The following is a 27,419-nucleotide window of genomic DNA, read 5'->3' on the forward strand; positions in this document are numbered from 1 at the left end:
ATGCGTTGCTTCATTCTCAGCATCATCCTTGGCTTTGCCATCCTCTCCCAAGCCCTCCCTCAAGTCCTTCAATCTCGAAGCAATGCTGCCTCTCGCCCCCAAGTCTTTGGCAACCATGTTGTCACTTCAACCGATGCGGTCGTCCTCCAGGACTTCTTGATCTCTTCCATCTCCGCCAATTCCACAGCTCTTGCTACTCAAGGTAGCTTCAACCGCTCTGTTTCATGTAAGTCTGGTCCCAAAGCTCATCGAAAGTCTACTGATGAATTCAAAGTCGTCTTCAATGATCCGAACTCAAACACATCAACCACCTGCTCGACTAACTGGACCGACACTGCAACTTCAAGCACCGGTCCTATGGGTCCTTCGTACCTTGTTTGCACCGAACCCACTGCTCCCGGCAAGGAGCAATGGTTTGACTGGTACTTTGGTTCTTACACTGACCATTGCCATTTCTCTTTTGAGTTGGCTCACGAATGGTCTGATCCTGCGTCAGTTAATTCTTAAGCCTTCCTAACTTACAAACGATGCTGACTATCAACCACAGGGTTTATCCTCCACCATACGACTACGTTGAGTACTTCGCCTCAATGAACGTCAGCTTGACCTACACAGACGCCGCGGGTCTGTTTTGCAACTTGCCCACGGCAACAGGTCCCCTCCACGCCGTCATCACCTCCATCTCCAACTAAATATCGACCCCTCTCCTTCCGTCCATCTGCTCTGAAGTTTCCGCTTTTAACTGCTGCTGCAGCTTTTGGCTAAATGATGGATTTTGGAAGGGAAAAAGCGTTGCTTTATTGCGATAGTCACCAGCAATTTTGGGATCGTTTTTGAGCTGGGGAGCAATCCTCGGGACATACTCGGTATCATAGTTTGTAGACTTGCATACTCTCAGTGGTTTTGGACGCAGAGAACCTAATCGATAATGCTAATGATGCGTTGATGATACCTCTTCTACTTCTTTTTATTTCTCCTCTACGCTTGACATTCGATCTGAAATTTGCACCAGTCCTTGATTTTCCACACCTCGATAAAATCTCGTTCCGTTTCTCGGATCAATTTTCCTAGACTGTGATCTTTCATGCTATTGTCCGCCTTGGAACACATCATTGCCACATTCAATATCTTTTCACGGCCCGGCGGCAGCCTGTTCCCATTGCCATGGGAGTCAATAGTCATGTTGCCGTCGGTAGGCTGCAGTCACCCCCCAGCAACACGAAGAAAAGCTCCCGTTCAAGACATAGGACATGTAACTCGGCTTTTATATCCGTTCTTACTCATCGTGAAGTCGAGAATCACATAAGCGATTTGATCCATTGCTATGATGGGATACATGAGCGACTGTCTTCTTTCCCTGCTCTCAAGCTATTTCGCTAAGTCTTCTTCGCTGTTCTCTTGGACTCCGTCCTTTAGATGGTGAGATCAATGTCTGTGATATGCTAAATTGTTATTGCGTTCGAACTGCACTTCTATGGTCTTCCCCGGTGACCATTCTCTCACGTCAACTTATCAGACGTGCAAGTTATCACATAAAGTATTTTCGGACTCCACGGTGCTCATGTGAGAGGTGACCTGAAGGATATCGGACATTCAACTCAAACTGGAAGGTATATAATGAGTCAAGAAATGTTCCTCGTTCCAAGGTGGCATAGTAGTGGAACGTAGTCATCGCTGAAGCCTAACTCGGACATGAAGCTATCCGTGATATCTCAGAAACACAGGCAGTAGGCAACGGAGACGGACATGGCGAGAGAAAAAAAACTTGCTCCCTCGGTCAGTCAGTCATCTCGGATGACAGAGTTCCTCCGCTTAGACTCTGTGGCCAAGGTGAGGTCGGGTGCCTTGAGCCCCTTAATGCGCACGTGATTCGTATTCTCACATGCAGACCTCGGGAGGAAGTAGATCTGGACCGTATCTCCGGGACAGACTACAGCACAGCCGCTATTATGATGCACATGGAAGCATTCGAAGAAACCTGCGCCTTCACTTGAAAGGGAATAAATTGGCGAATGAACGAGATGCTTCGATGTTGTCGTCCGCGTGGTGTGGCTGAGTGGCAAATTGTGGCCCGTGCACCATCTTCGAAAGCGAAATTCGCACACCACTTCTCGTAACATCTCAAGGCATTTTCATCGGCTTTTCCTCACATACATTCGGGATTGCGATGTCGCACTCGCTTTCTGTTTCATGTCCAGCATTTGCTTGAGAAGTCTGCCTGCCCCGGATCTCTGCAGGGATCAAAATGGAGCACCGCCACGTTGTCCCAACGAGTGTTGGGGCTTATGACTCACTTTGGGACGATCTAGTCCTCCTCGTGGCCAATCGTGGAACTTTCTGCTACAACCACATGATATTGGTCAGTCTATCAAAATCGAGTCACCACCCGTGACTAGTACGACGACGACGGCGATGAGTCGAATGGAGGCAATATAAGGCCATGTTCATTCCCTATTGTTTACTTTCCTTTCTCTTCATCGCAGACCTCCTACATTCCCTATCCTTCTAGGATAGAATATCTCTCCCCAACTACCTCCTAAAAACATCAATCATCATGGTTATATTAAATGGACAAAGTAATATGCCGCATCATCGTCAGAACAGGCGTCGAGAGCGCCCGGGTTCACGCACTCGTCGTTCGATGAATCGCAAAGCAAACGCTCCATTCGACTACACAGACAGCCTTCTGGATGCCCGTGACGCAAGTGTATACCTTCCTTCCGACAAGGCCAAACCTTCGCCCCTCCTCCGTCAGAACTTCGACCAGAGTTGGCAGAGATGGCAGGCAAGGAAAGCAGAGGAAAAGGCACTTGCAGAAATGGACATGAGACAGTTGGAAATCGAGCAGCAAAGGCTGTTCGGGGAAGACGTCGACGATGAAGTGAGTATCCCAGATGAGGCGATGTTAGGAGTTGTCTTCGGTCTTTTCGGCGACCTCGACTACATCGATCCTTGATATCCTCCTTCTCCATTCCACTCCCTTTTCTTGTTGCAGGAAAAGTTTGTTTGGAAGGCAGATGTATGCTTACGCATCGTTCGCCAGGAGTTGTATCGTATGGGCATTCTTTACAAAGACGACGAGGACATCGCTCAAGTCTCCAAGTCAAACACAGTCTCGTGTGATGTACCTGTCCAGCATCCTGTCCCAATGTTCATCATTCGACGTGGCAAACCCAAGCGTTCTCGACGGCGTTCAACCTGGCGTTCACTTCCGTTGTACCTCTCCTTTTCTGGATTGAGCGATGATGCGGATATTGCACGACTCCTATCTCCTTCCACCACAACATCACCAATACCTACGATTCAACATCGAACCAAGATACCCCTCATGTCTTCCAACACCGATATCGATATCCCACAGTCATTACCGGCCCCACTTTCCTCGGCGTTCGGGTCAGGGTCACTACAAGGGTCACATTTCCTCGATAATACCACCTTTTCTATTTCGATTCCAGAACCACATTCTTTCGACACCATTTCCAACACCGGAGACTGGACATTCATTCAAACGCCGCATCATGTCTCAGCATCCTCAACCCCATCTTCCGAACCAGAGACCTGGATCCTGATCGACGACTCGTAACAGATCACCTACCATTGAGGTCAACTCTGCGGACCGCTTGCACGAAGGTGTAATGCGAGAGGAGCAATGGGAAGTGATTGGTCCTCATATAGCTCAGCCCTGTGTCTCTGGTGGTCAATGTCTATTAAAAGGAGAGACCAGAAAATGGAGAGACCAGGATGAGTAGCAAAATCAAGCAGAAGTAGAAAAAGGAGGATAGAAGTAGAAGACGGTCGTGTGCTCACGGCTGGAACCGTTTAGAGCTCGCTGTCTGGATAGAGAAGGGATGGATAGAAGAGAGCATAGCCGCGGAAGGCGGAATTGGAGATTTTGAGCATGAATGTGCTGTTTGAATAGTGCAGCTCTCTTGGTAGTTGATAAGTATAATATTTGGTACCAACCTTTACTTGTCCCAGATTGTGCAGATCATTCGATGAGTGAAATTTGAATAATTGAAAACTGCAATTCCCATAGTGATGAGTTTCAAACGAAAGCTGACCATGTTTGAACTCATTCCAATGTCCCTTCATTTGCTGGCCAATCCGTGGTCTTTTCTCTGAAGCAAAATAACCCACTAAACCTATGAGGTATTGCATTCTTCCCAGCATTCAGGTATAATCAGAAAACTGTTGTATAATATTTCTGCAATTAATAATTTTTAGATGAGAAATACTTATTGCGAATTCATAATGCTCATCGATTTGTTGGACACTCAACAACTCGCTTAGAACTCCTCCTCGGAGCTAAATTCAACGATAATTCATTCATTCCATTCTCCTTAGTCTCTCCAGACACAACAAAAACCCTATCGAGAACCACGATTGCTTGTTATGTCCCTTCATCTGCAGGACAATCATTGGTGTACTTGAATGATTTTTTCAAAACAAAAATTTCAACAATAGTCCACTGACAATAGTTAGCTCGATATGATGCCCCTACTTCTGTCGGACGAAGGAACCAACGAAGTGATACGCGAGTAGAGTACGAGTTTATAACTCAGCGTATCTGTCCAATTTTTCTGTTCCATTGATATATACTCTAGTACTGATCTCAAGTAAACTGAACTTTTATATCCCCTTAGACCTGCATTCATGCGATTTGCCATGCCGCTCCGCACTATTCTCTTTTAGTCTCCTCGGCATCTTCGCCTTTTCGATTCAAATATCGCATTATTCGAATTACTGCATCTTTCGATCCACCCTGAACATTTTCTGCCTCCCTAGACCCATTAGCAGCAGTCTGTCGAGGATCAAAGTATGGGACCGATATGTAATGTACCTAATTGCGCGGATGTCGACGTCATGGCAGCTTCAAAATGTCAACATAAAAGAATGAGAGCTCTCCTGTTTCCATTTCCATTTTTATCACATTATCCAAGTACCAAATTCGCCATGATTTTTATCGCTCGAATCATCATGTCTCTCCTCGTCAAGCTCGACAACTTTCTCATGAGCGTCTACTACGAAGATTACCAACCATGCGACACAGCTTGTCAGACATTACCGAGCAGACCCAGCGGCCTCATGATGTCCTTGAGTCTTTGGGGGGGAGTAATATTCATCTGTGTCAGCTTCAAATTCGCCAACGATCAGTTCGTCTACTGGGAGACGCACAACAGACTGTTGTTCGCATTGCGTAGCATTCCTAACGATGAACGGAGTGCCGCGATCGATGATCTATGCCAGGGTCTGGATTCGAGAGAAAAGTTTGCCTACTGCATGTGGGCAGAAGACTATTCCTTGACTCAATTCGAGCTCTCTATCAAAAAAAGGTATTACCACCACATGAAAGATGGCATACAACGGCGTCATACTTTGCAGGATGATGAGAAGACTCTGTTGTTTGGATCTTCAAAGAGCAATGGGCTGGAGGTCGCAAGGGGGGACTATTTGGTTTGATGTGGAGCGATTTGACCGGTAGTATCCAGTTATTTGATTGTACGAGTTGCTTCTGGAGATTGAAGAGTCGAAGAGTTCTGGGAGATTGACACTGGCTTGATCTTTACAACGACGAGGGTCAATTACACAGGACGAATATGCAGACTGAGATGGGACAAATAAAGAAACTGGAATGGCTCTAGCTAATGGCACGTGCTGGTCAGACTAGCGCGTTTCTTTGTCGCGTACATCGGTCGCGTTTTGACTTGTACAACCTCAATCGTACCCCGCCCAGCCTGGGCACATCAACATGTACAAACCATTCCGGCCTCCGCTTCCTAAGAGCTTCGCTCCGAAGAAACCAGTCGAAGAAGAAGAGCGAATCCCCGAATCAGACGACGAATCTGAACCTCGCCCCTACAAAAAACGGAAGATACTTGTATATTCCAGTGACGAGCGACCTCCCGCAAAATCTGTGCCTGCCTCTGCTGGTGTCTTTGCTCCAAGGAAACCATTGATTGCTGTTAAGAACTCCAGTGAACCAAAATCGAGCTCTGACTTGCACAATGACTGTCCTGAGGGGTACTATCTGGTGCTGTGGTATTTCAACCTACTCTTGTACATTGATATACTCTGACAACCACTCTATAGGCGTAAATATACAAACAAGAAGCACAAGACTTGGGATGGTGATGGTGTTCTATCAGTCTACGGTGGCTACGCACGCCTTCAGGGAGACGATGGTAAAGAGATGGGAAAGTGTGTATACAAGGAACCACTGCTTCCTGGAAGCACTCTGAGCATCGGCGGAAAGGAGGTTGAAGTAGATTCTATCATCTCAAAGGACGACTTCCTATCTGGACGACCATTCCTGAAAGTCACTGCCACCAAGCCTGTTACAACCTTTGGTAGGAATACCACTTCGACTCCAAAGCCGCCTTCTATACAGAAAGCACCCATATCTTTGCCGAAAGGCAAAGTGCCTCTTTTAGGAAAGAAGAAGGCAGATGATGGATCTGAGATATCGGAAATTACTGCCAAGAGCTTCTATTCCAAGACCTCAGCAATCAAGGCTCAATTCAAGAATCCCCTCCTCTCGACGACAGTTATTCCTCAGACCGAAGATGGAGCACCGACGCCACGACACAATCCAAATGCTTTCGGCGCAGTGGTCATGAAGAGACCAATCGATTGTCCGAAAGGCAAGCAGATTGTGGACGTTGTTCTAGATCCCTTCCTTGGCCAACATTTTCATCCTCACCAGTTTGAAGGCGTCAAATTCATGTACGAGTGCGTGATGGGTATGCGTGATTTCAACGGACAAGGAGCTCTCTTGGCAGATGAGATGGGTCTAGGTAAGACATTGCAGACCATTGCCCTTTTATGGACTCTGCTCAAGCAGAATCCTATTGCTGGGTCTAATGACGGAGTAATCAAAAAAGCTCTCGTCGTTTGCCCGGTCACGTTGATTCGGAATTGGAGTGACGAATTCAAGAGATGGCTAGGGAAGGAAAGACTTGGTGTAATTGTCGCCGACAACGCGAAGACCAAGCTAACTGATTTCACACATGGAAAGAGCTATAGCGTGATGATTATTGGCTACGAGAAATTAAGATCGGTACAGGACGAGCTGAAGAAAGGTGCAGGCATTGACATCATCATCGCAGATGAAGGCCACAGGCTCAAGACTGCTCAGAACAAGTCGGCTCAAGCGATTCGGAATCTCAATACCCCGATGCGTGTCGTCCTCACAGGAACACCAATGCAGAATGACCTCTCGGAATTCTTCATTATGGTGGACTTCGTGAATCCAGGTCTTCTAGGAAATTACAAGACCTTCAAGAAAGAGTTCGAACTGCCGATTGTCAAAAGTCGGCAACCGGAGGCCTCCAAACGAGATGTCGAGAAAGGCAAGGCAAGAGAGGAAGAGCTCTCATGCTTGACCAAATCCTTCATTCTACGCCGCACGGCTGATGTCATGTCCAAATTCTTGCCGCCGAAATCAGACTTCGTAGTCTATTGCAAGCCAACTGATGCTCAGATCAGAGTCTACAAGCACGTACTCGATTCTCCATTTTTCGGCAACGCATTTGGCAGTAAACAAGCTTCATTCCAGCTCATTACCTTGCTGAAGAAAGTCTGCAACGCGCCGAGTTTGTTGAAGACGAATGAGGGCGCACCAAGCAATGTCACAGTTGCCGAGCTTCTGCAGGCTATTCCTGATGAGATCATGCGACTGGCTCCAGTCAGATCTAGCTCCAAGTTCCGCGTCCTTGACCAGATGCTCAGGCAGCTCTCTAAGAAAACCAATGAGAAGATTGTCATTGTCTCCAACTGGACGTCGACACTTGACCTCATTGGCCAGCATCTAGCATCTATGTCACTGCCCTTCTCTCGCTTAGATGGCAAGACTCCGACAGATCAACGGCAGGATCTTGTCAAATCTTTCAACAAGGCTCCTGCAACAAAGAGCTTTGCTTTCCTACTGTCAGCAAAGGCGGGTGGAGTGGGTATCAACCTCATCGGAGCTTCACGGCTTATCCTGTTCGATACGGATTGGAATCCTGCCACAGATCTTCAAGCCATGGCTCGAATCCATCGCCACGGACAGAAGCGACCTGTCAAGATTTACAGGTTCTTGATGGCTGGAGGAATAGATGAGAAAATCTATCAGCGCCAAGTGAGCAAGATGGGCTTGGCTGATAGCGTCGTTGATGGCAAGAAGAACGAGGCTTCATTCTCGGCTGTTGAATTAAAGGACTTGTTCAAGCTTGATACTACATCTGTATGCCAAACTCATGATCTATTGGGTTGCGACTGCAAAGGTCTTGGTAATAATATTCCACCTCCAGATATCTCTGAAACTTCGGAAGAGAATTTGGAGGAGGAAGACGCAGAAGAGGCTGTTGACGACAGTGACGATGAAATGCTCGTTCCTCTGAAGTCTCTGGTCCGAGGTGCGATGGTACCGGGCACGAAGAAAAGCATCGAGGCTCTTGAGAGAAAATTGGCAGACGAAGCAAAACAGAAACGACTGAAGAAATCGAAGGGCAAGATGCAAGCTTTGATGCTGTTCAATCATCTCGACACTTCAATCTTCAGAGGCGAGACAGAGGATGTCTTCGGAGACGAAGAAGATGCAGTGACTGAGGCTAGGAGAACGCTCGACGATGACGTCCTTGTCGACGTGCTAAAGAGTGAGAATTGCAAGGTTAGCTTTGTATTCGTGAAGCATAATAAAGCAAGAGCTTTGGCCAAAGAAGAGGTGAAGGATATTGATGATAAGGACGCGAAAATTATCACGATAGAAGACTAGCATAGCATAGCGATGGAGTTGGCATTGAGCATCTACGGGCTAATTACTATAGAAGGATGAGCATATATCGTGTAGCTTAGTTGACAACCGAATCAATAAATTTCCCAGAGAATAGTATTGCTGAACCTGTTCTAGAACAGGACATTTCACATCTTGGAACTACATTGTATGCAACGTACTGGAACATTGCTTGCAGCTCATAACAAAAATTCCTACGATTCTGGAACATTCGAAACCTTTCTGAAGAGATTCACTACGACTTGACACAATCACCATTGTCGAAGCTTAAATCAGACAAAAGGGATGTGTTTGGTTTCTGTGGGTATTGTTTATGAAGCTAATGAGATTTAGAACTTGAACAAAGAAAGTTTAGAATTTGTATTGAGGACCTAAATCGTCGAAATCACACTTCCAGTCTGAAAACACAATCGTTTCCACGAAAATATCTTCAGCTATCGAATTTCGAGATTTGATAGGCTGGTCAGCAAGGCGGAGGCGGCACTTCTTCTAAGCGTAGCCCAGAACAGTTTAGCTTGATCGTGTGGTCGGCGCCGCTTAGACCCCGGCACCAAAGGCGTGGAAGTTTGGAGACAGATTTCACAGTCCAGTTCGGAATTCCAGAGACGAGCCACGAGCCACGGGTCTTTTTTGCTCTGTTCCTTATTTAAACAGCACACTCTTTCTCGCGCTGCACGAACAGAATTGTGACTCTATTGCGACAATATTCTTCCTTCTTTATCAAGGCTCTTAATATATTTGCGCATAGGCAGTAAATAAGTACTGGTCTTGGTCTTGAAGACCAGATAAGTTTGGAAAGATGAGTGGCACAGACTATTCGTACGATGAGCAGGTACTCGTTTCTCCTCCTTGGGAATGGAAGATAAGAAGCTAACGGTGTTCAAAGGGCCAATTCTTCCCCTTCTTCATCCTCACTGTCGTCGGAATTGTGACTGTTCCCCTCACGTATTCTGTCCTTAAACCCAGCACCGAACCTGGTGCACATGCTCTTCGAATAAAGACCGATTTCCGACCAGAGCATGCCGATCTGATTGATAATCAGCGCAAGGCGCAGAAGCGGAGAGAGAGGAAGCTTAAGAGGGGTATTGCCGTCATTGCAGGATGGATCATAATGGCGGGGATGGCATATCTCATTTATGTCACGGCGAGGACGATTCCCAAGATATGGAATCCTTATGATATTCTGGGTATCTCAGAGGTAATTTTTGACTCGTGGACGACTATGAGTGAATGAGAGGGCTAACCAGAATACAGAGTGCTACGGAGAAACAGATCAAGTCACACTATAAGCGCATGTCTCTGAAATTCCATCCCGACAAAGTTCGACCCGACCCCTCAAAGAATCAGACACTCGAGTCTCTGAACGACTATTTCGTCGAGCTCACGAAGGCATATAAAGCTCTCACAGACGAGGAAATTCGAAATAACTATATCCAATTCGGACATCCAGATGGGAAGCAGAGCTTCAGTATCGGTATCGCACTGCCGAAGTTCATCATCTCGGAAGGCAATGGGAAGTACGTTTTGTTAGTCTATGCGGCACTTTTGGGTGTCTTGTTACCATATCTGGTTGGCTCTTGGTGGTACGGCACGCAGAGCATGTCCAAGGAGAAGGTCCTCATCGACAGCGCCAATGAACTATTCCGCAAATACCAGGAAGATATCACAGAGGGTGGTATCATTGGAGCTTTGAGTACGGGACTGGAATTCCTAAAAGTCCTAAAGGGAGAGAAAGCAGATTCCGACCTTGCAAAAATCGAGTCAAGGATTTTGAAAGAAGGAACTGTCTGGGGCCATGTTGGAGGTCTTACTGAGAAGGACAAACTACAACTAGAAGATCTAGAAGGTGGCGTCCGAAGGAAAACTCTTGCACTGCTTTGGTCGTACCTGGGCCGTGTCGAGCTTGACGACCCAGCACTCAACCAGGCGAAGTTCGAGGTTGCGCCCATTGCTCACGCACTTAACAACTCCTTCACTGCTATTTCCTTGGCTTTCGGCGCAGTCGCACCCATACTTAATTCATACACAACCTCCCAGAATTTGATCCAGGCTGTTCCTCCTGGAGCATCGCCACTTCTTCAACTACCTCACTTCACACCTGAGATCGCAGCAGCGGTCGAGGGTGATGCTAAGACGCACCTGGACTTACAACAGTACATGCGACTACCCGAAGCCTACCGAAAGAAGCTTTCTGTTGGTAAGGGTCTCTTGACTGAGGCGCAATATGAGACGGCAATCAATGTGGCAAAGCAACTACCAAATCTCCAAGTCGAAAAGGCATTCTTCAAGGTCCCCGGAGAAAGGTTCATCATTCCCGGATCTCTCGTATCCTTCGTCATCAAGGGACGTTTCATCCCGCCTGGAAGCCAAAACATCCCCGAAATCAACGAACTCGACCTCGAAGACGTGGACCCAGATGAGGATGATCTTGACGCCATCATGGGCCGCAAAAAGAAATTCGGCAAAGATGGAAAGCCCCTTGCTGAAGAAAAGCCAGTCTTCCCACCTCTCGCTTATGCCCCCTATTTCGCCCGCGACTACTCTCCCCGATGGCACATCTTCCTCTCAGACAGCAAGCAAGGCAAGATGGCCGTTCCTCCTTTCACATTCACAGCATTCGACAAGCCTATTTTCGACGAGAATAACAAGCCTACATTCAATATGCAGACCTTGAAGATCTCGTTCCAGGCACCGCCACAAGCGGGTCACTACACTTTTGCTATGCATTTAATCTGTGATTCTTACGTTGGGTTTGACACGAAGATGGAGGTCACTTTGGTCGTCGAGGACGCGAGCAAGGCAGAGGAGTTTGATCCGGAGGATGATATCAGCGAGCCTGATGAGGGTACGTTATCCATTTTCACCTTATTCAATACCAATGCTAACATATATCTAGACTCCATAGCAGGACAAATGGCGGCTCTCAAGTCAGGCGGGATCACGGGTCCACCACCCAAGAAAAAGAAGAAGCCAGTTGTACAAGAAGAGAGTGACGAGGAGAGCGACACAGATGGAGAGGTGGACGATGATACCAGTGAGACAGACACGGATACAGACGAGGAATAAATAAAACACTCTCTTATCCCTGCATACCTCTTCTATGATAATGGGCGGCTTTGACTTGTACAAATATGGGGTGGCATGGTAGCCGGCGTTGAGACTGAAAAATGTTTGATTTGCGCATTGGGTTCAGGGAGTCGAGCATTTGATCACTACTGCACTATATAGAATGAGGAATTCAATTCAATTCATTCTCCTTGAACCACAGCTTTTGTGTAGGAATACTAGACTCGTTCGTACAAGAAATTACACAAAAGCCTCAACTCCGTGCTCCCAAACCAACGGTGTACAAGAAAGAGCACGGAAGAAGCATCAACAAATCCTGATCCCGCAAACATTGACATTCCTTCCTTCTACCTTCGCTCTCCGCCCGAAATACGCCTTGGATACTTCTTCCACGAATTCGTGGTCCGCTATGCTCCATTCGTCGAGTCCCATTCTCACGATGTCTTGACTCGCGACGTACATTGCTGGTCCTGTATCCTCTTCTTCTACTCCGCAATCTTCTAAGGAATGAGAAGTTGGGTGGAGAGGAGAATGATCAGCTTCTCTCTCATCATCTGAGTCTGTGGCATCAACAATGTCCGATAATGTAGAGAGAACCTGAGTAGTAAGTCGGTGGAAATAAGCTATTAATGCCATTTCCTGCTGTGCTTCTGCTTCTGTTGGTGGTCCATTGAGCTTTGATTTTTTCAGGGAAGGTGAGCTTTGTGAACGAGGAGTTATTGGTGAGGATGGGGATAAAGAAAGGCCAGACAGTAGCTGGGAGTCTGCTTCGGTTTCTTCTTCGTAGTGAAGACGTTGTTCGCCTGCTGATGCCCACCACATGAATCCCGAGTATGCAAGTGCGGACCAGGAGAGGGGTTCTACGATATGGTCTGTGTCCGGGAGATCGAGGAGATCTTCTCTTGGCACGGAGGCACTGCTCGAGCTAGCTCGGACAGGTTCTTCATCGTCGTTTTGACTACTTGGTGATGAAGAGCGAGCTAATCCCCACCTCAATGTCTTATATCGCCTCAGGTCTCTTTGTGTAGCTTTCAGCTCAACCCCTTTCGATGACTCTACTTTTGGCCAGACTTTCTGCGTAGCGTCTTCGGAGTACGGAGGTGGCATTGTAATAAGGACATCGTATAGGGTATTTTTCATGGCTAAGATACTGTCTGTCGTACATGCTATCCAGCCTTGACCTGAATCTTCACTCTCCGTTTGTGTTGAGCCTGGAGAGCTCACAGGTGGTTGTTCAGAGGCGAGGAGGTCGGCTTCTAGGAGGGGAATGTCATGCACTCCGATTGCGAATAGGGGCCGGAGACGAGTAGGTGGGGCATTGGCGGCTAGGAGGTCTGTCACGGCGAGGGGGATATTGGAGAGCACTGATATGTCGTAGACTATTGTTTCTCAGCAATTGGATATTTAGAGTGTAAGGTATACGAACCAAAATTACATATTTCTTGGACAGGAGCATGTGCGGTGATGAGTATTCTTTTCCGTAACAAGGCGGCTCTGTGTATAGGAAATATGAGAGGGCCAAAGGTCTCAAGGAGTCGTAGTAAGCTCCGTGCTGGGTGATAGGTAGACAATGTGTGCCCTGGGGGAAGTAATGCGGTACCATCCGACGCTGAGCGATTTCTCGTATGTCCTTTAAGCTTAGAGGGGGTCGTCCTTATAGGCTTGAACCTGATGCTCGAGGGCGAGTCCAACAACGAATCTGAATCTGCAGGAGGTGCTGGCCCTTGTGCTTTGTGCTCTTCCCAATATTCCTCGAGAACTTTCGTCTCGGAAGTGTCAATGATCAGTTCACTAGAGGCACAAAGTTAGAAGCATTCTTCAGTCCAGCATTTGATACAGCACACCTTGCCATTTCTTTCAGCTTCTCAGCATGCTTCCAACTTCTCCCAAGTCGGCCATAGCTCAGAGGCACCATGACACCTACAGCTATCATCCGGGCATTCCTCGACTCCACTGCTGCGGGCGCATTGACAAATGCACTGAGTCCAGCATGATTCTCGTGGACGAAGTATATGAGATCTTCCTTCACTGTATGTAATCCTGATGGCAGACTCTTATATTCCACCACTCCCTCGAGCTCAATGCCCGGTAATGACCGCTTCCAACCAATTGTATATCCGGCCTTGATATCGAAGTAGATGAGGAAAAGGGCAGCTAAGGGCGGGAGCTCTGGAGTCGTGCCATTCAATAGGTCGAGGTTCAATGGCCCTTGACCTCGTCGGGCTGCAGCCATAGTTCGAGATACTCGATTGGCATATCAATAGAAATACTGCTCAAGAAGGCTGATAAAATGGGGGGACGTTGTTAGAGGCGTGTGGGCTTGTGGGCCGATGCGTCTGTAGCCTGGATGATCAATGCAGGGGGTGCATTGACAAGAGAGCTGACAGCCGAGGATGCGTGCAGACGTGCAATCGAGTCTGGAGTCCTTTCTTAACAGATTTCACACAATTCATGGTACCAAATAGATCACAATAGCATTCGCCTGACTTCGTGCGTCTTCTGTGAAGTTTTTGAAGTTATTTTCAAGAGACACGCCACAGCCAATGGGATCGTTCGAGAAGTGGGGACATAGAAAGGAGACATCCTGCCTCATAAGCGAGCTTGACAACGTCCTCCATCAAAAGCTTCACAACGACAAATGCAGAGTGAAGGGGCATAGAGCGAGGAACATATTGTCAATGTCCGACAACATGTATGTGCACAATGACAAGTAGAAGTGGTGTCACTTGGTCGAGTGCTGAAGTCATTTCAGGACCTGTACTCTCTCAAAAATCCCATCACCGCCAGGACATTCTGCTAAATTTATGGAAGCCCTTTTCTGTCCAGCTTGGGACTTACCGCCTTTCTTGTTTCCAGCTTTGCTATCGATATGCGAATCTTGAGCAATGTTTTTCCCTTCCGAGCCTGATCGTTAGCTCGATCGATCCGAGTTTATTTACTATGAGACCTTCCTCTCCGGTCTGCCTTTCTCTTTTCTTCAACTTCCATCAAACTCGTCCGCTCACTGCGCACACCCAACGCTGCGATGGTCTCCATGGAGCGATTCTCAATGGGAGTTGCGCGGGGCATTCTCAACCGCTGTCTAGGATATGTTCGAGTCCCTCGTCGCGACTTGATGGGTTTGGAGGATGTACCTGACGTCAAAGGCTGGCAAACCAATCGCAAGGCTCCTGTTGTAGGTTTATGCTCTTATCAGATGGTCCAAAAGCTAATTCAAATTTTAGATTGCTCCTCAACAACAAGCACAAACTAACGAAGAAAGTATCCATGAAGCTTGCCAAGGAGCTCCCCAAGAAGTCCTCCATGAAGCTATCCAAGGTGCTGCGCAAGAAGTTGCTCCAGAAGAACTTTCATCCAGTCCAGAGTTCACCTTCACCTGCTTCGAAAAACTTGCCCCTGAGCTACGTTGTCACATCTACAAGCATGCTCTCCCTGGTCCCAGAGTCGTCAAGTACAAGACTCGCGGTAGACGAGCTCTCCTAACACCATTGTTGCTTGTCTGCCACGAATCGAGAGAAGAGGTCTTGAGGCACTACATGTCAATCACTGAATTTGGTCCGAAAGTCTACATGAATCCGGAGATCGATATCCTCTTCATTAACACCCTTAGATTCTTCACCGACAAGATTCTGTTTGGTGTCGATCCGATTCTGCTTAACAGACTTCGCCGTATTGCTTACCCGCTGAAGAAGTTGGAGGACCTTATTCAGTGGCCTAACTACATTGTCAGAGAGAGAGATCCTTCTCGACCTCGTTTTTTCACAATGCATGCAGCTAGCCACTTCATTGAGCATCTTCTCGATTTCAAGGCTCTCAATACGCTCACCTTAGTTGATACTGTTGTTGAAAAAGATCAAGTCAACTCCACATTTGTAGATCTATTCACCAAGCCGATTTCGGAGTGGCCCATTCGCGTAGCTGGCGCCCTGTATACTGAGGAGGAACGACGAGCTCTATCTACCGCTGCATTCTTGAGCTGGGCAGGTACGAGTTACTTCCTTGAGGAGCTACAGAAGGCTTCGAAGGACACCAAGAAGGCTTTGGCGGAGATCTTGCTACCAACAGATCATACATTTGAAGTTGATATCAAAGGACTAATCGAACCAGCTTCTATTTGACAGGATGCATGATACCGGGGGAATGGTAATTACAGATACGTTCTGACGTGGTAGATGTAGCCAGGCTGGAGAAGTGAATGGCGGATCTGGTAGATGCAGCTTTGCAGCAATACAGCAGCCTCTCTCCTCACGAGCCCAACATAAACAAGTTCCTCTCAATGAATGTGATATCTTGTGTCTGACCTTCAATATATCAACCTCACCTCATTTCTGATCCTGAGCTGCTAATTTGGCGAGCAGCTAGCGTCGTTCCTGCCTTATTTACTTCCTTCCCATTTCGTTCTGTTCTTCTTCACCATCCTTCAACCTCCTCGTTCTCTCTTTAATGACACTCTATTTTTAGATTCCAATCACAGAAAAGCACAGCAGCGTCTTGTGCCTCACAACTCCTACCAACCATCCCCAGATCCTCTTGAAAGTCACTATCCACCTTCACCATGGCGCAGCCTCGCGAATCAGGACGCGACACCCCATTGGCCACAGATTTCGAAGCATGGTATTTCAGCCAGCTACCAGCAAACGTGAGATCTCTTTGAGCCTTTGCTCGACAGTCGCTAATTTCTTGTACAGGTCGTTACCCAAGTGTCAGGTGGATTCTCTTCTACCCTGGAGGCAAGCTATGTCAATACCACCGTAAGTGCCTGTCAATCGATGCCAAATCTTAGCTGATCAATTTCAAGGCTCAAATCGTTTCGGAGCACCCTTCTGGCACTTACCCACGGACACGCGCGCAGGAAAACAATGTCGATATCTTAAGTACCAGTCGATCAGCTTCAAGCCTTTGCTAATCAGTTTCAAGGCTCTCTTGATCCCCAATCAGTCTTCTGGCCCCTCGCGATAGGCGAGAAGAGGCCCGGCACAACACGCGTCTCGTGTAGCTTCTGAAGTTACGAGAGGCTTGTCGGCACAGCATACTTCTCCTCCACTTACCGAGTTCACGCTCTTCCCAAATCTCCCATTTGAGTTGAGAACAAAGATTTGGAACTCAGCACTTCCAGGTCCAAGAGTGGTCAAGTTCTCGTGCTGAGTGCAGCTGCGCACTCTTGGATGGTCCATTGATCCTTTGCTCATTCCACTCCTGCATGCATGTAGAGAAGCACGGAGCGAGGTGTTGGAGCATTACGTCCCGGTCGTCAATGCCCAGCCGTCAGGATATGGCAACTCGTACTTCCGCCCCGATATCGATACCTTGTTCGTCATCAATCACTCGTGCGGGTTGTCACATTTCGAAGACGTCAATCCTGTTGTTCTTGGAGCTCTTCGACACTTGGCAATGAATATGGAGCATGTGGAAAGACACAAGCCGAAGGCCGACTGCTGGACCACTTATTTCAATACTTTCAGTAGTCTCGAGAGTGTTGAATTGATAATTGGACCCAAGATCTACGACTGTTTAACTCCAAGTAACGACCCCACCAGCCATGTTAAGTCAGTCAGGTACTTCAAGAAACCAGTCTCGGAGTGGCCAGAACAGGTGGTTATGCTTGGAAACAATCGGTACATGGCTTTGGTGACAGAAGGTTATCGTGCTTTTGGATGTCGCATGGATATGCAGCAGCATCGACGTGGCTGGAGAGTACTGGTGAAAGCAGTGCAAATTCACGCTGTCAATAACCCTGCCTGGATGCCTCCTCAGGTGGATATCAAAGGCGTTAAGTTGCTTTGATTCATCGACACTTCACCTCCTGGGATGCAACGTCCGCTGATATAGAGTGATGCATAGTCAAAGGCGAAAGGAACAGGCATCTTGGTGGCTGGGCCACTGCATACAGAGTAGCTAGTGCTGTATATCACAAGAGCTAGTATTGCACAAACAAGAACATCATCTCTCTCAAGTTTGGAAGTAGATATGAAGTGATTTTGCTGTGGCACTTGCGTGACCAGATATGAATGAATTCCCGTCATGAAAAACATACAATATTGTTTGAAGTCTAAGCACTAACCCTGCCCATCAAGAAAATAGTCGCGAGGCAATTGATATCTCCAACAGTTGTCGTATAGGGATCCATGTGAATATTCCCACCATATACCATGATTACATGACCTATGTCCACGTTTTATCTGACGTTTAAGCTTCGAAGGTACTCGTATTTCTGATCGTATATCAACATTACAATGTCTCATTACTTACAAATCGCATTCCCAAATTGCCTCCACTCTTTTCCTGTCCCAATGTACCATCTTTACTACCATCCAGATCTTACAACTCATTGATATGTCCCAACAGCCATTGCAAATGCCTATAACTACTCCTGGGCTGAAACTGCGGCTGCATATGCCCACTCATCCAAGCTATTGAGAATCAGTATGGATCCCACAAAAACATCAAGAAGCTACTCGACATGTCCTCGAAACCAAAAGAAATTTGACGTACTCTCTGCCCACATCAACCCCCTCTCAAAATGCTGTATCCCCATCATCCCCTGCGGATTATCCATCCCGGGCATCCCATTACTCGCAAACGTATCCCCATACTGCAAGTCCGGCAACTCAATAACAATGGACCTATTGGGCTGATTCTGGAACCCCAATTTCCCGCCCCAAGTCATATTCTGGATAGCAAGCAGCGTACCATTGGTGATGATCTCCATGTCCAGATCGGCGTTGGCGATCAGGACTCGGTGAGTATTCTCGATGACCTGGGGCAGGATGAATTGGATGGGGTCGGGCGAGAAATCGCCTTCGTCTTCGGGACCGCCAGAGTAGGAGATGAAGACTGGGCCGTTGCATTCGGACCAGGTGGTATTTGGGGGTGCGTGCATGGCTGCTTTGACGTCGGCGCGGTTGAAGTAGACTGGGAGGCCAGGATATGAGTATATTAGATCGGTGGGAAATCCTAATGGATCGGAGGGGAGGGGACAGTATGTGGCGATTTGGTAAACGTTGGCGCAGGGGTTAGCTAGCAGAGCTGCGTTGTTGGCAAAGCCCCAGAGGTCGCATGCTTGGTCTGAGGAGGTGGAATAATTGAAGAATTTAGCGGGTTGGTTGCCCGGTGGTGGGAAGGAGAGGTATTTGTTGCGGTAGTCTGCGTATCCGCAGGAGCTATCAAGGCCTTTGAGGTGGGATAGGAAACTATCGTTGAGACCTAGGACATTGTTGTTTTGGACAATAAATGGTACTAATGGAACTTGTTGCTGTGCATAAACATAGCTGCCTATCACCGGATCGTACATGAGAGCACCTGTTCATGGGAGAAGTAAGTCAGTATCTGGACATTCTTTTCAGTGGCAGGGGATTACCTGATATGTTGTAGTGCGTCTTGTCATGTCTGTCTAGCATAACGGAGGCAATGTACGGTACGTACCTCCCTGCATAGGACTCACCAGTCACATAAATTTTGAAGTTCTTGATGCCAAAAGTCGTCTCGCTGTCTCAAAATTAGTCATCGCCAATTTTGGGAGGGAGAGAAAAAGCCCATACAAATTCATGAGGAAGTCGATACTAGAAATAGTCAGTGATTATACGACAGGAGAAATAATGCAGGTAAATGAAAGGAATGTCTAGAGAATTCCTTACAAATCATAAGCAATGTCATACTCCCCCGACGCCTGTGGTTTCCCCTGCGTAAAGCCAGTGCCAACAGGTTGCTCCACCCAAAGCATATTCGTAAGATTGACCCAGGAGTACGGATTGATCATTGGCGAATATTGTCCCCAGCCCCAGATAAATCTGCCATTCTCTTGGAGGAAGCCTTCAAGTGAGCTACAACCTAAACACAATCAGCGTGTTTACAGTATACCTGTAAGAGATAGCTACCTGGTCCTCCGTTTAGCCATATTGTAAGCTCATCGACGGGATCGCCGAGTTTGGGCTGGAAGACGAAATACAGGGAACGAGATGGATCGCCGTTGTGAATTGGCATCAATCCAGCTGAAAATAATATGTTAGTGACAGTTAGACCATGGAATGATAAACGCAACGAGCTTGAGACGACTTCGCAGAAGGAAACAGTAGCTACTTAGTAATGGAACAAGACATACCATACATCTCCCCCACATCGAACGGAATATCAGGAAGAGCATTGACTTGGAATGCTGTTTCCAATCAGCTTGTAAGAAACCCACATTGGGTCTTGCACTTGACCTTACGCTGAGTGGCATTATTAAGGAAACGAAACGTGGTGTTTGTCGCCGCGGCATTGCTTTCATCCATAAGAAAGCCATTTGGCCTCAGATCCGGACCATAACCTTTCCGATGAGCATACTCGCTGAATCTACCAGCTTCAGCTGCTGTAAGAAACAGCAATACAGCGAGCAAGGAGCTCAATGATCTTGACAGCATCTCCTTGCATGGAAATCGGGACAGAATGCAGCGACGTCAGGATGCAAGTTGGAAATCGAGGCACAAGATATCAGGCGCATTCCGGCAGCGGGTAAATGATCGTCTACTCAAGATCTGGGGGAGCACTTGCATCCGTCATTTGTGTCCTGACAAGACTGAAAAGGGACGTCTAGGTACCAGGATGCATATTTGGCAACTTAATATGAGCCTGTAGTAGGTTTCCACAACTATGTCCCGGGCGGGTGCCTACAAAAAGGCCGAGTAAGAGAGGACATATCGATGTGAGCGGCATGGAAGAGTTCATGAAGTCTGGATGTGGTTGCACTGATAGGACGGGTGGAGGACGATATATATGAAGAATATGATGCCATGTAAGAGATAGAGTGCGGGAGGGATAGAGGCGAGGATGAGAACTTCTCACGTGCCACACACCTTTTCCATGAAAGACAAGGCCTCAAGGTCCTAAACAGAAATATTTGAATGAGTAATGTATGAGATGATGTCTAAAGGAGATGGGGAAGAGACGTGGTGGTGACACAATGTTGGTTGTCGCTTGTCAAGGTCGGCCCCTAATGCGGCCAAATCCAAGATAAGAAGCGGTTAAGGCTGAAGAGTGGGACCTCCGAACCTTACTTCCAGACCAACATTGATAAGATCGACTCCGAAGATTCGAAAATCGCTCATCGGGATAGCTTAGTCACTTCCTCTGTCTCCTTGAACTTAACTTGAACCTATACGAACGTTCGTCCACTGAAGTCAGAATGACAGACCCGAAGGACGTAGCTCTCATTCTCGAGAAGCTGAAGCTCTACATCGGACACCCCAACCCAGTAAGTGATCAATATATCCCACTTATCCCAGTCGCCATTGTTCATCAATATCAGGGACAACCATTCGCCGACATCTTCCCAATATTCCGGGACCCAGCCGTGACCGAGATCGTAATCTCGCACCTCGTAAAGCACATCCAGGAAACTCACGACCTGACCAAGATTTCCGCAATCGTGTGTCTCGAAGCTCGTGGCTTCTTCTTCGGTCCTCTAATTGCATCCCGTCTTTCGCTTCCGGTTGTCCCGGTCCGGAAGAAGGGGAAGCTGCCAGGGGCTGTGGTTTCCGTTACCTATGATAAGGATTATGGACCTGATAGTTTTGAGATGAAAGACGATGCTTTCGAGGGTATTGAGAAAGAGGGAAAGCAAGTACTTTTGGTTGATGATTTACTTGGGATGGGCGGGAGTGTGATGGCAGCAAAGGGATTGGTTGAGAAATTAGGGCAAAGCGTTGCAGAACTAGTTTTCATTTTCGACGTCGACATTCCAATTTATGCAGAGGCAGTCAAGAAGAATTTGGGGGACGCGAAGAGGTATGCCATGGTCACTTTGACTACGACGAATATGGGTGCGCCTATTTCCTTAGGCTGAGGACTTGACTTCATGACGGACATTTTGATTTTCCAATATACCTATATCCACGATAGACTCTGACGGCAATGCTATGGTATCATAGGTATATTACTGAAGCATAGCATCTAGACTCTCTCCTAACACACTCTCAATCTTTACAATCCATCGATGTGTCTCTTTCTCCACCACATCATCGTCATCTTCCTGCAGTTCGCTGATGAACGGCAACATCTCTGGAAGCATAGAGAGCCATTCCTCACCCAATCTGTCAGTCAACTGCTGCCCACATTTGATAGCAGCCAACCTAACGCTCGCTGTTTCAGATCTCATGTGTTTTAGAATGGCGCTATTGATCTCCTTGTGGTGGTCCTGCGAATCTGCTGCGGCAGCGAGCTCGACAATAGTAGGTATTAGGTCTTGAAGGAGTGGCAGAGTCGAGGCGTGGGTAAACTGAGCACAAAGAACAGGGGCAATGGCATCAAAACGAGAAGGAGTCTGCCAAAAATCGTCTTGATCATGCTCGAAGCACTTGGTTAATGTTTGCAGTATTCTAGACCAGAGTTCTTTGGATACGTCGTCTTTCGGATTGACGGCGTTTAGTACTTCAACGGCATTGTCAAGTAGGTAAGTTGCGTAGCTGGTGACAATCGATTTGAGGTTGTCGAAGAAGACTGTCATGAAACCGTAGATGCTTTGGAGGCGCAAGTTCCTTCCAAGTTTGTCTTTCTTAGGTAGCGAAGACGCAGCCCAGTCAACGAGATTAGAGAAGATGGGTCGGAATGTAGCATCGTTGAATTTGTAGATCATCTTGATTGCCACATCATTGACAGCTGATTCAATTTCGGACATTGCATCGGCTGAGAAGCGATCATCGTCAGTGGCAGTCCACTGGCGCCGGAGATCAAATGCATTCTGGAATATTTTCGAGAGAATAGGCGAGTACTTGGTGACAACGCTCTTTTGGTGCTTATCAATAGCAGTACTAAGGACTTCAAGGTATTCACGCAAAGCCTAGCATATTGTTAGCAAGACTGGTTAGACGAAATTCGAATAAGACTTACCAATGGTCCGATTGAAGCCGCACGCTCCCAGTTTTTCTCCAAAGCCGCGAACATGCTCTTAGCGTCGATTTGTTTCGCAGCAAGCTGAAGGCACTGGACTCTGGCTTCGTGGGTCTCATCGTCAAGTTCAGCCTCAGCGGACGAGTTGGATATTTCGAGTAGCTTGTCTAAGTAGCCTCCAGAAATCATATACGGTAGGTGATGTGCTAATGCACTTATGAAAGCGTAGCCGGCCTTGAGCAGTTTCTGGGATTCGACCTCGGGCTTTGTAATAGACGTCATATACTCCAAAGCTTTTGGGATGGCGATTGGGAGGACCAAAACGATACCTTCACGAAGGATTTCGACTAATGAAGCAAGGCACAAGAGAGCCATCACGCGTAAATGACTATCCGGCTGACCAAGACAGTATGGTCCAGCAATTGTCTGGGCAGCCGCTGCTACAGCCTCGAGGTCCTTCTTGCCATACTTCTCTGAAATCTTGTCCACGCAAGCAACTGCAGTATGCTTGTACAGCACATCTTTCGATTCGCGAATGATAGCTGTGAGTTGTGGTAGAAACCCGAGCATTGCAGTGCGGGATGCAATGTCAGAGGCACTTTCTTGATCAATGCGAACCTTCAAGGATAGCAGAATCTTGCGTCGCAAAGTCTCGTTCGGCCTATCAAGCAAGCCCTCAACAGACTTGACAAACTCGCTCGTCGTCAAAAGGCCAAGCAAACTTTCAAGAACATCTCCACAAGCGGTGTGTAATCGCTTTTGTTCTTTTACAGAATCAGCCAGATTGAGAATGCTCTCTAGGAGGATCGAGTAGAGGTCTCGAATTCTCGCTGCGTCCATGTCATCACGTTCGAGTAGTTTGGCAACTTGTGCGACAAGACGCTTCTGAGATAGCAGGTGTGGCAACAGAGCCAATTCGTTGAGTGCAATGCTGGTGGCATCCGATTCGCTATCATCGTTGGCACTGAGCAAGGTGGTTGAGTACGTCGGTTTTGGTTTTAGCACATCGCCGACTAGTTCGAGATACTTGACAGTGGATTGCAGTTGCACTTCAACACCGAACGAGCCCGATAACTCAGCGGCGAATGCCTTAATAGTTTCGGTGGAACCGTACTTGTCGACCATCATGGCTAAGAGGGCAAAGAGAAAATCCTCGGAGCCAAGAGTCTGGACCAGAGATGCGAAGAGCGATTTTCGACGATGGGGAGGAACGTGCTCGTAAGCGGCCACAAAACTCAATAGAAGTTCTGCGGCGCCGGTGACTGGGTTGCTCTTTTCTTTCCGTAATGATGATATCAGAGGGGGGATGACTTCACGAATGGTTTGACTAATGACGTGCGCAGAGTAGTCATCGTTCTGTCTCAATACCGAGCTTCCCATGAAAGTGAAAATTGGCATAACGCTGTGAAGCACGAGTTCGGGTGCCGTGTCAGCTAGAGCTGCAATGAGAAGCAGTGCGGCGTTCTGCACTTGCGGGCTGGACGTCTTTTGTATGCAATCAACGAGAAGGTCCGCACGAACTGCAGAGCGATCAAGTTTCAGGCTCGGATCTGACTTGTGTGACTTGAGTATAGCAAGAAGGCTACCTAGGGCCAAGCCTTGCAGATACGCGAGTTCAGATCCTACTTGGACTTTAAAGTGCTGCAACTCCGCCAAGATACTGAAAAGCCCTTTAAGTAGCTCAGGGTGTCTAGCTGGCTCGGAACTATCAACCAATTGGAGCACAAATGTGACTTTCCTTATAGCAGTAGTAAGCTGTGTCGAGTCTTGTAGCGTTGCCCGCGCCACTTCGCCGTGGCTAGTTCTCCGCCGTTTTGTAGCAGGAGACTTATCTGCAAGCTTCGCAGCTGTTGGAAGCTGCTCAAGGAAAGTAAGGAGGACTTCACTTGGCAGGGGTATCGTCCGTAGGAGCTCAGCTGAGCCCTCTGCAGCTAACTCGCGATGTGCTGCCATGCCTTTCCCAGACGATTGAGCCGAGTCCATGAGCATCTGAGCCGTACTCAATCGTAATTCGTCTTTTATTGAGGACCACATGCCACGTAGTCTTGTGAAAGTAGCTTTCATCAACTCAGATCTTTCGGAGGCCACATCACCGCTGATGATACTCGCTAGAAATTGGAGTCCATCCTTGTCACTAGGGGTCACAATCAAGAGCATCTGATTGTTCAGCTCCGAAACATCGACTTGTTCATCCTGACATCGTTTCAGGGCCTCGGTGACATTTAGAGAGGCCCATTCTTGGAGAGCGGGAAGAAGAGCTTTGGTTCTCGATGTTCCTGCTACACTTCGAACCTGATTCAGAACACTGAGCAGTCTGAGCTTCACGCCGAAAAGGGGTGTATGCGTGGCATGGCCAGCGAAGAAGGACAAAATAGCTGCTCTTGCAGCTTGTGGAAGACGCCCAACGTCTGATTTCTTGGTGCTTTCCGTACTCTTTAAGCTGTTCAGTGACTTTTCAAAAACATGCTCGATGTGGTTTTGGTCAAGAACACATTCCTCCAAGGCTGGAACAATCATATCGTTGAGGAGACGAACTACAACTTCTGGTGATAGCCACACCAAGTCACTGGTATGAGCTCCTAGTCCATACAAGTCTCCCGAAGCCCATCGGCGAAGTTGTTTCGACTTTTTCTTCGTTTCCGTACTTGATGGGTACTTTTCTCGGATTGCGATGATGAGTTCCGCGGCTGCACGACGTACTTTGGCGGCAGGGTCACCGAGAGCAGCGGTTGCGTACGGTAAAACAGCTTGAAAATCTTCGTCGGATACTTTGAGACTCGATAAGCTTCGTGTGGCCATCTGAAGTGCAGAAGCCCGTGTAATAACGGGAAATGGACCACACCAGGTCTTCATGTAAAATGAAAAGTATAAGGTATCTTCTGAAGCCGATTCTCGCCGCAAGATTGGAGCTTCGTCGAAAGCCTTCATGTCGATTTGATTGGATGCAGAAGCAAGAAAGGCCCGGCAAAGGTCTGGATATACGTGCGAAGCATCGTGGGATAAGAAAGACAACTCGTTGACGGTCTTTTTCGGAAGCTGGCTTAAAATGGTGTTGAAGGTCGGACCCGAAACGTTTTCTATGGAATCTTCCAAATCGGCATCTTCAGATAGAAGTTCAGATCTCTCAGCGGGTCTGATGGCCATCTGAAGCTTCAACTCTAGCTCATCCATATCGACTTCGGTATCAGCCAATGCTCTTGCCACTAAAGAGCCAGAGCGTCCAGGCATCTGCGTGAGAGTGACCAGGAGAGTGGCCAAATGAGAGCGTGCTTGTCGTTGAGCATCGGTGCTGTCTTCAATCTGATATGCGACGAGGACTAGCGCCTTAACAATGACACAACATTGAGCATCACTTAATATATCATGCTCAATGACATCTTGAATGACAGGAATACCGCTAATATCTGAAACTTTTCGGAGTCGATCCACCAGTGCAAGGCAGAGGCCGTTGGCAAGATTGTCTACACGACGCTGTTTCGAGTGTTCCACAAAAAGAGCCGAGAGGTTTGGGATCTTTAATAGCTCCTTCGTGAGTCTCTTTGTCAATTGAGCTGCTGCTCGATGTTGTGCAAGGACGCACAGACATACCAGACCCGGCCCTATAGTCTCACTCGTCCAGCCAAGGACAACGGCTTCCATCATAGCCGTCAGGAGCTTGTCGTCCAGTCCTCCTTTGGATGCCATCACAGAGAGAAGCATATAACACCCCACACGGAGATCCGAGATTTTCTTCATAGCCAGCCCTTCGTTGAGTGTAGGCAAGAGCCTCAAGATGACTTCCTGCTCATTTTGCCGTTGCACTGCCTTAATTCCTGACCGTGCCTTATCCAACATGCCACCTGTAGCTTCGGTCATTATGCCTGCCCAAAACGCCAATAGTGCTGCGTAATGTTGCCGTGCCTGACATATCCGTAGCACGTAATTGTTGAGGCTCGAAGCAAATTGAACATTGTTTGTAGCGGCCTGCACAATAGGGTGCCTCGGAGGGAGTGTCAAGGATCGAATATAGGGCTGAAGGAATTTGCATTCTTCGGGTATGGCGCTCGGCAAGATCGATAAAAGAGTTGTGAATATCGGGAGAGTATGGTACGGGAGGAAGGTCAAAAGAACAAACTGGGTATTGTACTCGTGAATTCTATAAAACACAAGTCGAGTCAACAAAGATATCTTGTCTTACTGAGGCAAAGTACATACCTGAACCTTCGAACTAGCCATTCAACAGCTTTTACTGCTGGATTGAGTCTCAGTCGACCTCCAACCAACCCCAGAAATAATTCCAATCTTGCGTTCAGCTCAGTATTCTCTGCTGCTGTCAATTGCGTCCGATCCTTCTCTTGGCTGCGTTCGCTGAAAATGTCTCTCTGAAATTCCGCAAATCGACCGTCTAGGAGACATAATTCCTGAAAACCCTCGTGGCATAATGTGTAAATAGTTTCGAAGCTCTGCGAGGCAGCTATCCTGGGCTCGAAAATTAGAGATTTCGAGTGCTTCGCCTTTTGCGCTTTGAGATTTAAAGAACTCTCGGAATTGGCAGCTATTCTTGACAGCTGCGCTGCTAAGGCGGTCGACATTTTGAAAAAGCTGGTGCAGGGCTTCAAAAAACCATTCTTGGTGCAGAGATATTCTAAAATGTGAAAAGCTACACCACATTTCTTTATCGATATCAACTTTTTTTGCGCGGGTTAAACTTCGGGATAATAATGTACGCTAGTACTCT

General features: G+C 47.5%; 12 protein-coding genes across 12 annotated transcripts; 9 read left to right on the forward strand and 3 right to left on the reverse strand.

Annotated features, from left to right (window-relative positions):
- LY89DRAFT_729907 (uncharacterized protein) lies at positions 1-692 on the forward strand (the record flags this gene model as incomplete). Its single annotated transcript, XM_018219418.1, has 3 exons — positions 1-226; positions 275-491; positions 548-692. 3 exons carry the CDS (start codon positions 1-3, stop codon positions 690-692), a joined length of 588 nt encoding a protein of 195 aa, XP_018075462.1.
- A 1,895-nt stretch (positions 693-2,587) lies between these two features.
- On the forward strand, positions 2,588-2,956 carry LY89DRAFT_547987 (uncharacterized protein; the record flags this gene model as incomplete). The annotated part of the gene is made up of 1 exon (XM_018208266.2): positions 2,588-2,956. A coding segment is annotated over one exon (369 nt), but the record flags the coding sequence as incomplete, so codon positions are not given.
- LY89DRAFT_426969 (uncharacterized protein) lies at positions 2,683-3,701 on the forward strand. Its single transcript, XM_018207440.1, has one exon. It carries the CDS (start codon positions 3,056-3,058, stop codon positions 3,581-3,583), a length of 528 nt encoding a protein of 175 aa, XP_018075464.1. The 5' UTR covers positions 2,683-3,055; the 3' UTR covers positions 3,584-3,701.
- A 1,193-nt stretch (positions 3,702-4,894) lies between these two features.
- Positions 4,895-5,484, forward strand: LY89DRAFT_681722 (uncharacterized protein). Its single transcript, XM_018214358.1, has one exon. It carries the CDS (start codon positions 4,978-4,980, stop codon positions 5,458-5,460), a length of 483 nt encoding a protein of 160 aa, XP_018075465.1. The 5' UTR covers positions 4,895-4,977; the 3' UTR covers positions 5,461-5,484.
- A 250-nt stretch (positions 5,485-5,734) lies between these two features.
- LY89DRAFT_609528 (uncharacterized protein) lies at positions 5,735-8,861 on the forward strand. The gene is made up of 2 exons (XM_018210522.1): positions 5,735-6,039; positions 6,091-8,861. Exons 1-2 carry the CDS (start codon positions 5,750-5,752, stop codon positions 8,753-8,755), a joined length of 2,955 nt encoding a protein of 984 aa, XP_018075466.1. The 5' UTR covers positions 5,735-5,749; the 3' UTR covers positions 8,756-8,861.
- A 501-nt stretch (positions 8,862-9,362) lies between these two features.
- On the forward strand, positions 9,363-12,015 carry LY89DRAFT_427009 (uncharacterized protein). Its single transcript, XM_018207441.1, has 4 exons — positions 9,363-9,605; positions 9,660-9,971; positions 10,028-11,618; positions 11,670-12,015. The coding sequence occupies exons 1-4, from the start codon at positions 9,573-9,575 to the stop codon at positions 11,837-11,839; spliced, it is 2,106 nt and encodes a 701-aa protein (XP_018075467.1). The 5' UTR covers positions 9,363-9,572; the 3' UTR covers positions 11,840-12,015.
- A 1-nt stretch (position 12,016) lies between these two features.
- LY89DRAFT_427016 (uncharacterized protein) lies at positions 12,017-14,302 on the reverse strand. The gene is made up of 3 exons (XM_018207442.1): positions 13,684-14,302; positions 13,266-13,630; positions 12,017-13,218 (listed from the first exon to the last, which is right to left on the reverse strand). Exons 1-3 carry the CDS (start codon positions 14,070-14,072, stop codon positions 12,146-12,148), a joined length of 1,827 nt encoding a protein of 608 aa, XP_018075468.1. The 5' UTR covers positions 14,073-14,302; the 3' UTR covers positions 12,017-12,145.
- Positions 14,303-14,873: 571 nt separating this feature from the next.
- On the forward strand, positions 14,874-16,004 carry LY89DRAFT_778733 (uncharacterized protein; the record flags this gene model as incomplete). The annotated part of the gene is made up of 2 exons (XM_018222232.1): positions 14,874-15,014; positions 15,064-16,004. 2 exons carry the CDS (start codon positions 14,874-14,876, stop codon positions 15,955-15,957), a joined length of 1,035 nt encoding a protein of 344 aa, XP_018075469.1. The 3' UTR covers positions 15,958-16,004.
- A 390-nt stretch (positions 16,005-16,394) lies between these two features.
- LY89DRAFT_729914 (uncharacterized protein) lies at positions 16,395-17,623 on the forward strand (the record flags this gene model as incomplete). The annotated part of the gene is made up of 5 exons (XM_018219419.1): positions 16,395-16,478; positions 16,528-16,590; positions 16,638-16,713; positions 16,757-16,829; positions 17,050-17,623. 5 exons carry the CDS (start codon positions 16,395-16,397, stop codon positions 17,621-17,623), a joined length of 870 nt encoding a protein of 289 aa, XP_018075470.1.
- A 282-nt stretch (positions 17,624-17,905) lies between these two features.
- Positions 17,906-20,717, reverse strand: LY89DRAFT_778734 (alpha/beta-hydrolase). Its single transcript, XM_018222233.1, has 8 exons — positions 20,046-20,717; positions 19,938-19,991; positions 19,714-19,827; positions 19,474-19,666; positions 19,378-19,398; positions 19,197-19,324; positions 18,332-19,138; positions 17,906-18,249 (listed from the first exon to the last, which is right to left on the reverse strand). The coding sequence occupies exons 1-8, from the start codon at positions 20,236-20,238 to the stop codon at positions 18,158-18,160; spliced, it is 1,602 nt and encodes a 533-aa protein (XP_018075471.1). The 5' UTR covers positions 20,239-20,717; the 3' UTR covers positions 17,906-18,157.
- Positions 20,718-20,999: 282 nt separating this feature from the next.
- On the forward strand, positions 21,000-21,861 carry LY89DRAFT_715392 (PRTase-like protein; the record flags this gene model as incomplete). The annotated part of the gene is made up of 2 exons (XM_018218201.1): positions 21,000-21,068; positions 21,123-21,861. The coding sequence occupies 2 exons, from the start codon at positions 21,000-21,002 to the stop codon at positions 21,657-21,659; spliced, it is 606 nt and encodes a 201-aa protein (XP_018075472.1). The 3' UTR covers positions 21,660-21,861.
- Positions 21,557-27,319, reverse strand: LY89DRAFT_427117 (uncharacterized protein). The gene is made up of 3 exons (XM_018207444.1): positions 26,897-27,319; positions 22,703-26,837; positions 21,557-22,652 (listed from the first exon to the last, which is right to left on the reverse strand). The coding sequence occupies exons 1-3, from the start codon at positions 27,271-27,273 to the stop codon at positions 21,750-21,752; spliced, it is 5,415 nt and encodes a 1,804-aa protein (XP_018075473.1). The 5' UTR covers positions 27,274-27,319; the 3' UTR covers positions 21,557-21,749.
- Positions 27,320-27,419: the final 100 nt, after the last annotated feature.

Source organism: Mollisia scopiformis (assembly GCF_001500285.1).
Source record: "Mollisia scopiformis unplaced genomic scaffold LY89scaffold_5, whole genome shotgun sequence".
Classification (NCBI taxonomy): domain Eukaryota; kingdom Fungi; phylum Ascomycota; class Leotiomycetes; order Helotiales; family Mollisiaceae; genus Mollisia; species Mollisia scopiformis.

Coding starts and splice junctions, on each gene's coding strand:
- LY89DRAFT_426969 (XM_018207440.1), top strand. CDS start 3,056: ATGGGCATTCTTTACAAAGACGACGAGGACATCGCTCAAGTCTCCAAG.
- LY89DRAFT_681722 (XM_018214358.1), top strand. CDS start 4,978: ATGTCTCTCCTCGTCAAGCTCGACAACTTTCTCATGAGCGTCTACTAC.
- LY89DRAFT_609528 (XM_018210522.1), top strand. CDS start 5,750: ATGTACAAACCATTCCGGCCTCCGCTTCCTAAGAGCTTCGCTCCGAAG. Junction 6,040..6,090: donor GGGTACTATCTGGTGCTGTG/GTATTTCAACCT, acceptor ACCACTCTATAG/GCGTAAATATACAAACAAGA.
- LY89DRAFT_427009 (XM_018207441.1), top strand. CDS start 9,573: ATGAGTGGCACAGACTATTCGTACGATGAGCAG. Junction 9,606..9,659: donor ACTATTCGTACGATGAGCAG/GTACTCGTTTCT, acceptor CGGTGTTCAAAG/GGCCAATTCTTCCCCTTCTT. Junction 9,972..10,027: donor ATATTCTGGGTATCTCAGAG/GTAATTTTTGAC, acceptor ACCAGAATACAG/AGTGCTACGGAGAAACAGAT.
- LY89DRAFT_427016 (XM_018207442.1), bottom strand. CDS start 14,072: ATGGCTGCAGCCCGACGAGGTCAAGGGCCATTGAACCTCGACCTATTG. Junction 13,631..13,683: donor AAGCTGAAAGAAATGGCAAG/GTGTGCTGTATC, acceptor TTGTGCCTCTAG/TGAACTGATCATTGACACTT. Junction 13,219..13,265: donor CCAAGAAATATGTAATTTTG/GTTCGTATACCT, acceptor GAGAAACAATAG/TCTACGACATATCAGTGCTC.
- LY89DRAFT_778734 (XM_018222233.1), bottom strand. CDS start 20,238: ATGCTGTCAAGATCATTGAGCTCCTTGCTCGCTGTATTGCTGTTTCTT. Junction 19,828..19,937: donor CGATGTGGGGGAGATGTATG/GTATGTCTTGTT, acceptor TATTATTTTCAG/CTGGATTGATGCCAATTCAC. Junction 18,250..18,331: donor GGGGTTGATGTGGGCAGAGA/GTACGTCAAATT, acceptor GATTCTCAATAG/CTTGGATGAGTGGGCATATG.
- LY89DRAFT_427117 (XM_018207444.1), bottom strand. CDS start 27,273: ATGTCGACCGCCTTAGCAGCGCAGCTGTCAAGAATAGCTGCCAATTCC. Junction 26,838..26,896: donor TGGCTAGTTCGAAGGTTCAG/GTATGTACTTTG, acceptor TGTGTTTTATAG/AATTCACGAGTACAATACCC. Junction 22,653..22,702: donor CGGCTTCAATCGGACCATTG/GTAAGTCTTATT, acceptor ACAATATGCTAG/GCTTTGCGTGAATACCTTGA.